The following is an 11,082-nucleotide window of genomic DNA, read 5'->3' as shown; positions in this document are numbered from 1 at the left end:
ATATATATATATAATATATATATATGCGTAGTTTATGCTTCGGTCTTAACTTAAAATCCTAAAATTCAGCCAATGGAATACAGATTTCAATAGGACTAATTAAGACTGGCAGACCTATTGGCTAAATTTTTTGATTTTACGGTTAAGACCGAAAAATAAACCAATCAATACAATGTGTACTTGTGCTTTTCAGGATTTGTAATGTGCCATTCCAGTTTAGATGCGGCATTAATTCTGCAATCGGAGTCACCGAGCACACATGCCCACTTTGCAATTTCTTGTCTTAAATATTTAGTAAAATCATCTTCATTAGTAATTTCTTGATATCCTATTTCCTTAAAAAGCGTAGGCAAAATTATACGCATTTCTTTCTAAAAATTATTAAATAAATTATTTATAAAAACTTTGTCAATTGTGTCATAACTATTTTTAAAGAAAACAATGTGTTAAGTATACGTAGTATACACGCTAAATACATAGTATTGTCGTTGCATACCATAAGTATTTTAAAAGGTTCAATTCTTCGTAAAGAAATTATTAAAAAATCTAAATGTAATAAGATGTAAAAATTTATACATAAAATTATAAACATTTTCTAACTTTATTACAGATTCTACTAAAAAAACATGACTTTTTACTAAATTTCTTTAATTTTGTCTCTTGCAAAATTATTGAGTACATTTTTAGAATATATTATAAACTATAATTGTTATACATATTTATTTTAGATAATTACATTTTAGATAGCAGATAATTTGTTGTTATTCTAAATTATTATTTAAAAATTAAAAAAATATAATTTTTTAATAATAATTTTTAATTATCCGTCAAATATCAATAGAAGCAACTGTCATATTGTTTATAAAACAGTATAATATATTTCATTGGCGAAATTTACTATATACCTCCAGTCCAATTTTCGAAAATGGAATAAAAATTGACAGATATTCAAAAGCTTTGATCATAGGATACCATGCTACATAGTCTGTCTCTCGCGATAGATAATGGCTAAGTTTCCAAAATGTAGACAAATTTAATGATTTCTCTTCTATTACAAGGTAAAACGCATCGTCAAGAATTTGAGCACGATTGAGAACATGTATGTTTTTATAATTGTCAGAATTTAAATAATAGGCGATTTTTTGCCACATTGTTAGTTCATAATTAACGCGATAGTAGCCTGTTATATAACAAATAAAAATATTATCGATTAGATCTTTTGCGTTAATTTTATAAAACAAAGAATATATATGTATATATATGTATATACACATATACTTTTTGTAAAATATTGCAAACAGTATATATCGTTTAAAAAAGATTTTTATTGGAATTGCAAGGATATAATTTTATATGTATAATACACTGAAATAAATAATTAATTTAATGTATTAAATTGCACATGACAGGGTTTGCTATTGTTTGATATAGGACATGACAAATAGCATAGAGTTCTAATATCTGTACGCCGCATATACGCACAAACATACAACATAAAGAAAATAAAATAAATTTTACGTGTTAGAAATCTTACACAATATTATAATATTATGATTTTATAATATGTAAATATTTTAAATTTGCATTAAAAAAATAAATAAAATAATAACATTAAAATTAATAGTAATATATTAAAAATAAAAATATTAAAATTAAATTATGTTATGGAAGCAAATACACTAATTCACAAAGTTATAAGTTAATACTTACCAGTTTGTTGCAAGTTCAATATAATCCAATCAAATTGTGCAATATTTGAAATAATTATTTCCTGAACATCTGGGGTTAGCCAATGGCGAGGCACAGTGTCATTGAAATTGAGTTCTGTTCGTGTAGTATAAGTTATAGGTACCCACCATGTGTTTTTTCCCTGTGATATTATTATATTGCCACTCCAGCTCTCTCGAATCACATTTACCACAGGGTACTGACTCGCCATTGTCCAATTACGCATTATGCTTATTAAGTTAGGCAGGTACTTAGAACTCGATTTAGTTTGAGCACTTTGCATAGTGGTCCATAAAACAGAGGCAGAGCTTTGAGAGCTAAGTTGACTAAATCTTAAAATTTAATTGATACCAAATATTATAATAAATTACAATCATGTTTTATATACTTAATATATAATTTCGCTGTATTTTAGTATACGCAATTGTAGTATAATTTATATATAAATTTAATTTATAATTTATATCACACACTTAATATATTTTAAGTCGACTACGCTTTTAAGGCTAGAGCTCTATCTGAGATCGAAAAGTCAAAATCAAATAGCAGTAAGTCAATTAAATAATAAGTCGCTTGTAAATGTATTAAATGTACCTCAAAACAAAGTAATAATGTCATATAAGATGAATTAATTTCTAATATAATTATATTTGAAGTTACTACTTACTTCATGTTTAAATACTTATTGATCCCCTCCCAAAATACCACATCAGTAAGTATATGTTGAAGCATACGAAATATAACAGGTGCTATAAACATTTATAATATAAAATGTAATAAGTTATATTTAACATGAATTTATTATAGCGTAAATTTGTCGAATTTAATTAATTACGTTATTTAAAATAGTTTATTACAAGTTTTAAAATTTTTTTCATACAAAGTTAATTATAACCTGTAAGACAAAGAGAATAAACAAATTTTCTTTAAGGCCCTCAGCCTTTTCCTCGCATTTATATTCAGAAAAAAAAGAAAGTATGAATGTGTGTATACATGTGAGTGTGTGTGTGCGCTTGTATAAAAATTTATGGAGTTATTTATTCAACTCTACCTTTGATATAAGAAACAGAAATAAAATGCAAATCAATATCAGCAATGTCATTAATTTTTCGTTGAAGAGGTTTCATAAGGGAGTGGGTATCCAAGTTAAGAGAATCATGTTGAATCTGAACCATAAATAAATCTGATAGCGGAGAACCTGTCAAAATCTGGACATAATGATTCTTAATGTGATTAAACAAATATTCAATCAGAAAATATGCTTGGCGTAATAACTAATAAACAACATGCATCTTAAAGACGTCTTTATATCACAAGGTACGTTAAAGACGCCTGAAGGTTATCTTTTAAAGACGCATTTATTTAGCTATTTACATTATTAACTGCAATATGTACGTGTAATGGCAAAATAGCATTGCATTTATCATTATTGTTACAAATAATTTTACTTTTTGCATCACCATTAACTTTTAATTATTATTTTGATTTAAATATGCTATTTTCTATCTTTTCTTATATTTCAGATTTTACAAAAATTAGGAATTATTGAACGGTCGATATTCTACTCTTAATAGTTAAAAGATTTGCATAACTTTGTGATTTTATACATTGAATCTAGAAATATTCTTTTTTTAAATATCCTCTAATTCCCTTTAATTACAATTAAATTAACTCTTCAGCTAATGCAAAAGATATATGTAAATAAGAAAACCTTATTAATAGCATCTACTGTAAGCAATCCTGCAATACCATCGGTTATCCATAAATAAGACCACGAAGATAATGTGATGAAATTACTCGACCAATGATGTGCTAGTTCATATGTCACTAATCGCGTAACTTCTATTTTATGTGAAGGAGGATCTATAGCTTCATTATACATAATTCTCCTTTCCCTAAAAATCATTTATAAATAATACAATTATATGTTATGTTCCCATCAGAAAATGGAAAGTTAATTTCAAAAGTAACTAGTTACCGTTAATACTCGCTACCGTGTTAAAATAGTAACTAATTATCATTACTAGTTAGTGAGTCTCATAAATAATTCGTTACCGTTATCATTACTTAAAAAGTAATTGTTCGTTATTGTTCCGTTACTTTTTTAATGCTAAAATAAGATCTGTCCAAAAAGTTTTATAATACATTTTTTTAAATATCAATAAAAGCGATAAACATTAATGACATTAGACCGATATGTACAAATATAACTAAGAAGCGAAATGCTTTATCGGTTCAAGCTTTGTACATACTTGCATAACAATGTTTCAAAGAGAGTAAATTTATATAAATATTTTAAATAAGTAAACGGAAATTTGCGAAAATATGATTCAATTAGATAGGTTTTTGTTGTCTAATTCTATCGGACTTTTCAAGCAAGGTGTCCAAGATTCAAGATTAAATATAAGAAACACAATCAATACTAGAAATTTAAAATGCCTATTATGGTCGAAGATGGATCTTCATTGCTTTAAATAAATCAATCTTGAATTACTAATGTACACGATGTAGATACTTGCATATATACTATATTGTAGTTTTTTCAAACTTTGCATCGAATTGTTTTTCCGCACTATAAACGCAATCAAAATTACTCTAGTAATCGCGAATTAAATTGACAAGCAATTTAGTAATTTAATGCTATCATCAAGCATCATATTATGAAGATGTTAATATGTTGAAACAGTTAATAAATTTATTGCGAAAAATATTACCTCGTCCGGAAATTAAACCCGGATCTCTTGTATTCCGTACGAGCGTCCTAAGCCATTACAGCACTGTGGTAATATTTTTCGCAGTAAATTTATTAACAGTTTATACTACAATATGGTATATATATATATATATATACCATATTGTAGTCTTTTATATATATATATATATATACCATATTGTAGTCTTTTATATATATATATATATATAAGTACATATACAGTGTATATTAGTAATTCAACACTGAATTATTTAAAGCAATAAAGATTCAGCTTCAAACGTAATAGACATTTTAAATTTCTTGTATTGATTGTGTTTGTCACGTATGCGGTCTAAAATAAAGATTCTTAATACTGAATATAATTATAAAAATTACGTATGTATAAATATGCTTAATATAATGAAAATAATGATAAATATAACTTCATTTAAAATTCATTACCATTATGAAAAAGATGTAACTAGGCTGGTGTTAAAAAAAAAGTACTAGTTATCAAAAAAGTAATTTATGACGGTAACGGTGTTACAAGTAACGCTTTACTTTCATTCGTTAGATTAGGTAAACATGAGAAACAATATAAATATAAAAATTTTTTTTAATGAATTTTAAATGTTAACGTTGCATGTTCATACTTTTTTCCTTTAAACCAATATAAGGATAAAAATATTAACACATTAATATCTTCTCTTCTCTCTTTCTGTCTTAATAATGTATATATTTTACCTATAAAAAATAAATCCCCATTGCGACATGCCATCTCGCAAATACCAATTCCACATACTTTTGGATTCTGGCAGAACAACGTGATCTAATTTTGCGATTTTTATATTGAACCTAATTCTTAAATGCGATGTAACACGTGTAAATATAGTCTTCACAAATTTTGTATATGGTGCGGAATATTTTCTGCACCATACAGTTTCACGTTCGAAGTGAAATGCGTTAATACCATCAAAGGGAAAAGTAGCCAGCACAACTGCCACACGGTATGTTGACATTAACGGAGTAGGGTGAAAATGTGTCCAAATCATATTATTATCCGCAAGCTCGAAGGTTTGACTCGGCATATTCGACAAAGCCATGTATTCTTTATGATGCTTTATGGAAATCTTAAAAGTGGTTTTAAATGCTGGTTCATCCCAACATGGAAATAGTCGTCGGCCCCTAATAGGTTGAAAATGCACTGCGTTTAACCATCTGCAATTTCAATGAAAGATAATGGAGAGTCTTCAATAACACAGTCCAACGAGATTTGGTCCACTGAGATATGAAGGTGGTTGTTGACGTAATTCTTTGCGCTGAATCCGAATCTGGCCACAGATTTAAAGCTACGAATTTAAAATCGAAAACCACTCCTACATCTCAGTGGATTTTCCAAAGTCTCATTTTCGCAGGCCTGTGTAATTAATTAAGAAATATTAAGAGCTGGTAAATGTACATTTGTCAATATATAATATGTGGTGCGTTTTTAATCTCTTAATATTTACTCACATTACACCTCGTATTCTTTTTGTAAGTGCAAATGTTAAAACATTTTCCTTGGGATGAACCGGCATACCGTAGAATTTCATATTCAGAATATAAAACCCAGGCGAGAGAGCCTCCGTGAGGTAAAATGTTAATATATGCGATGTAGAATTATACATATGTTGTTCCCATAATATCTCATAGCTGTTGCCGTTATCCTCGTTAATCAATGTGGGCGTATTAAATATAAACAAAAAATATTGATGTAAATGTATACATTGCGTTTTTTTATAAATATGGATCCTGGTACTGGTTTCGCCTTCTAACGTATAGTTCTGTCCGAAATTTGGTATCAACTTGATGTTATAATTCGTGGGTACTATATATGTTGGTAAACGGTCAATTTGTTCAACTGCAGAACGGAATTCGTTTTTCCCATTTGTCATGAAATAATTATATTTGAATTCAAAAATTATCATGACAAAAATTATTAAAAATAACTCTCTTATAAAGCCCATGATCGTTTCTATTTTAAATATTTCTGCAAAGTAATGACTTTTTGTTCGAAAAATGACAAATATGAACAGAATTTATATCATGCCTACTGATAAGAAAATGTATCAAAACTACAGGAATTTTTATCATAGATTTTAATGTGTATTGCATTTTTACTGGAAGAAATTTATAATAGCTTTTTATTAATCGTTGAAATACAGCTGGGTTAATCGTTAATTCAATTTATAAAAATTCAAATGAAAATAACGGAAAAAGTATGAAAGTATATACATTTTTAATAATTTTGTAGAAAATTATTTTTGGATATGGAGCATATATGCATGTGTGCTAAGTTATAATTTCGATTTTACGCTCATTTTTTTAAGTTAAAGTTGTAAATATTTTAATGAATTATTTTTTGCATATCAAAATAAATCTAATTAAAAATTAACTTGATTAATTTTTTAATACTTCGAACTTAGAAATTTAGAATCAGGCACTGATTTATAAAGATGTGATATGATTTTCTAAAACAAGGTCAATTATTAGTGATGTTATTCACTGATGACAATTCGAAATATGTTCATAAACATGTTGTTCCGTTTATTATTCATTATTATCAGATTTATTATTATTATTATTATTTCAGTTAAATGAACGAACAACTAACGAATAATTGTACGAAATGCAATTTCACATTTATTTTATACCTGCTCTGATACTTTATAAGTAAAAATATTTTTGACCTAATTTATATTCTTGAAATATTAAAATATATGCTATTATATTGCTGAAATAATCTTTATATCAATTGAGTGTAATATATAAAAAAATAAAAATATAGTTTACATTTTAAATAATATATGTAGGAAGAATAAAAATATACAATTTATATTTTAAAAATGCATTAACAATTTCGATAGTTGATAAAAACGGTTTGATCGGAAATAAAATCGTTCGTGTCCTGTATGTGCCTTTGCAAGTCGCAAAAGTATTTTGTTTTTAAAGACTTACCATATAAACTAAAGTTTTATGCTAATAAAAACGTAATTCTCCTCAATAATCAGTTAAATTATTAATACATAGATCGTTAATGCCAAAAACTTGTAAGTCACATTACGATCTTAACATCTCGAGATATCATGAAATACTAATAGGATGTCGGCATTCTAATGAGTACAGTGTTATTATGTAAACTTCTAAGGACATATATGATCAATAAAAGCGATCGAGAATCAATATATACTCAAAAATAAGAAAACCTAACCCTTATAAAATTGTAACATTTCTCTCAAAAAATTACCGTTCGAAAATATTTCACACCTATATTTCGATCGAAAAAAATGCGAGTACTGAAACAAACACGTAATAAAATTATATTTGTAACGAAATTACATATGTTATTAAAACAAGTAAATCACACAACTGATTATTCGAAATCGGTACGTAATTTTTTAAATTACATAATTTGGAAAGTCACACGATATGTTCTTTCTTCTATTTTTATCATTTAATTATTTAAAATTCGGTAACTACAAAATCATAATAATAGAGAAAATTATTTCTAATATCATTTGATTTTTCAAATTACGTGATTTTAAAAAACACTGATTTGGAATAACAATCAATTACGGGATTTAATTGTTTTAATTACATGATTTCTCTCTCTCTCTCTCTTTCTCTCCGTTATGTAACTTTGCGACGTGATTTTTTCACTAGGGCTTGACTCTGCCTTATGTGTATTCTTTCTTATAATGTTTCCGATTTGACGGGCGTCTCCAGATATTCAACATGATAACACTTATCGCCCCCGGTCGTATGCTCCACCTCTAATGGCATAATATGGACGCAGGGAAACTTAGAATGGAGATTTTGTCAGTCAATAGAATACGATCCCATTGGAAAACTTACAATAGAATTTTAAATCGTTTCTAACTTCCTTTTTTGTAAACTTTGCACAATTTTCCTTAGCAGTCTAATCGACACGTGTCTACGTACGCGTCTGACAATGGTCAGTCGTTGTTAAAAAAAATAGAAAGCACGTGTCATACGCGCTTCTGTACGGTTTGTAATTAGTCTGAACATTATCGATATTTAGGTTTTCCTTTTTTTAGGTTTTAAGGAATTCCGGCATACCGTCATTTAAACTGTCTATTCATTTAGAATTGTATTTCGTAATTATTTAAATAAAAGATATCATTTGTATAATTACAAAATGACAGATTTTACTCCGCGGTTTCTGTTACCATGTACTGTTAGGAGATTCTGTTATTATGTTAGCAGATTTCTTTTGATATTCTACCGGTAAGGTGTAAGACACTATACAAAATTAATTTTTGAATAATTTGACAAATTGCTCGCATACTGTCCTAACATTTAGCTTGCTGAATTATAAATGAAAAATATTATCCCAAAATCATTGTCTATTTAATAGTTTATAAAGGCGTATATTAGTAAATAAATCCTATGTTGAAAATAATAACTTATATAAATAATTTGCTTATAAGCATGATTGGAGAAGAATAATAATGTAAATAAAATAACCGTTATTATTTATTGTAGTAAACTTATTTTTATATGTATCAATTAATTAATAATAAAAGTATTAATAATAAACATTATATATGATTGAAATATAATTGTAACATTATGATTATACAATACTTTACGTTATAAAATTATATACTATGATTTTAATTACTTTACATACTAATTAAAATATTCAAAAATTAATAATTAATATTAATAATGTAAAATAATGCTTCGTATTTATTATAAATAAAAACTGTGAATATATTATTAACATTAAATAATTAATAATAAATATTTTAATTGTTTTGAAAATAAATAATTATATTATCACATTATAATATAATTAATTCTAATTATTAAAAAATTAGTAACTTAAGATTAATAGTATAAATTACAATATCATAATATAGCGAAAATCACAATATTATATGAGAATCTATTATAAATATTGAAAATATTAATAATCCTAAATTACGTTCTAAGTTCTAAGTTACGTTATTACACTAATTTACATTGCCATTTACATTAGAAAAAAAAGGAATTAGATAGTTTATATAAAGCTATTCTGATTTTCCGTTGTGCTAAACAATTGCTAAAACAATTCTAGTTCTGATTGTTCAGAGACATTGTTTGATTCTCAAAGCAATCTTAGCTCTGCTAATCTGTTCAAATTTATTATGCGATCATCAGGGTTGGGTAGTGCCAAGTTAAAAAGCTAAAAGTTAAGTTAAAAAGTTGAAAAGTTAAATAATTTTAACTTAACTTAGTTACATTTTAGACTCTTAATTTTTTAACTTAATTTAGTTACATTTTATCGATAACTATTAACTTTTATTTAAATTTTTTGAAGTTAAGTCTCAGAGACTCAAACATATACTTCATTTAGAATATACTCTACATTTTACTTAAAAGTTTTGTTTGTATATATTATTTACATTATATATTAATTTCAATATCTAGCAAAAACCGTATATTTTAATGTGTCTAGTTTTTTTGATAGGTTGAAATCTATATATATATATATATAACAGTATATATATATATAAAAACAAAAAGTTTAAATAAAATAATTATATTATATTTTAATTTCATTATACATTAACTTGTATCTTAACTAAGTTAAATTTTCAAGGTTGTTAACTTTAACTTAACTTAGTTAAAAGAAAAAATTAACTTACCCCCCCCCAACCCTGGCGATCGTAATTTGAGTAAATAAGACTATATATATAAAATGGCCTACAAAATAAAAAAAAATTCACAAAAACAGATGTGACATTAACAGACAAGTCATCAAATATCAGAAAAAATTTTAAATAAGACGTTAGTAAGAAAATAAATTATACATTTTCAGTCAAATAAATTTGAAAAAATTAACAGGATTAAATAATATAAATAATGACAAAGTTAGCGCTATTCTAGAACTTATCATCAATTAAATACTGTTCTTTAAAATTTAGAATTCATTATTATTTCTCTAAATGTTTCAAGAATGCTTAAAGATAATATAAAAATACCACAATAAGATTAAGTATTAACCCCAGAAAATTTATAAAATAATGTGGAAATAAGGATAAATCCGATGGCCATATACGTATTATTACATCATTTATCACATGAAATAATAGATCCCAAAGTATAAAAGTAGCGATGATAGAAAAAATTCGAATTTTAATTTTTGTACTTTTGAATGTTCCAATTATTTTTAGGATAGCCACATGCATAGATTCAATTTGCTGTTCCATTCTATCCATAGTCTTTTTCAAAGTATTATATGCCTGAAAATGATTATTTCAATTATACGTGTGTGGTGTGTGTGTGTGTGTGTGTGTGTGTGTGTGTGTGTGTGTGTGTGTGTGTGTGCGCGCGTGCGTGCGTGCGTGCGTGTGCATGCGTGCGTGTGCGTGTACACGCGTTAAGCAGTACATTTATGTATTTATTCGGCTACCCACAGATTTCTTCTACGTTTTACATTCATTTTACTGTATTTCTTTCTACTGTGTATTCACTCATCCACACAAAACACAAAAATAAGCACAATTAGAAGTTAATAAATATGTATATACATGGGCAACAAATATTTTTTTTCTAATAAGGCATCAATAATTCAAAAATTAGTAACTTAAGATTGATAGTGTAAAACATAATAA

At 26.4% G+C, this 11,082-nt stretch overlaps 2 protein-coding genes across 2 annotated transcripts in view; both read right to left on the bottom strand.

Moving 5' to 3' along the window:
- LOC108759195 (aminopeptidase N-like) overlaps nucleotides 1-6,354 on the bottom strand; it is a 9,856-nt gene extending 3,502 nt beyond the window's left edge. Inside the window, exons 1-8 of the mRNA XM_018504515.1 lie at nucleotides 5,933-6,354; nucleotides 5,165-5,638; nucleotides 3,440-3,623; nucleotides 2,780-2,936; nucleotides 2,396-2,477; nucleotides 1,711-2,060; nucleotides 906-1,180; nucleotides 181-371 (exon numbers count right to left, since the gene is read on the bottom strand). Of these exons, the coding sequence (XP_018360017.1) occupies nucleotides 181-371; nucleotides 906-1,180; nucleotides 1,711-2,060; nucleotides 2,396-2,477; nucleotides 2,780-2,936; nucleotides 3,440-3,623; nucleotides 5,165-5,638; nucleotides 5,933-6,354 (2,135 nt within the window). The remainder of the gene's footprint in view (nucleotides 1-180; nucleotides 372-905; nucleotides 1,181-1,710; nucleotides 2,061-2,395; nucleotides 2,478-2,779; nucleotides 2,937-3,439; nucleotides 3,624-5,164; nucleotides 5,639-5,932) is intronic.
- Nucleotides 1-8,376, bottom strand: part of LOC108759223 (nardilysin) — a 21,434-nt gene extending 13,058 nt beyond the window's left edge. The window contains exon 1 of the mRNA XM_018504555.1: nucleotides 8,358-8,376. The gene's annotated coding sequence lies outside the window, so the exon portion shown is untranslated. The remainder of the gene's footprint in view (nucleotides 1-8,357) is intronic.
- Between the last annotated feature and the right edge of the window lie 2,706 nt (nucleotides 8,377-11,082).

The sequence above is a fragment of the Trachymyrmex cornetzi genome, unplaced genomic scaffold (genome assembly GCF_001594075.2).
Source record: "Trachymyrmex cornetzi isolate Tcor2-1 unplaced genomic scaffold, Tcor1.1 scaffold1732, whole genome shotgun sequence".
NCBI lineage: Eukaryota > Metazoa > Arthropoda > Insecta > Hymenoptera > Formicidae > Trachymyrmex > Trachymyrmex cornetzi.
This window is presented reverse-complemented; position numbering and strand designations above follow the sequence as displayed.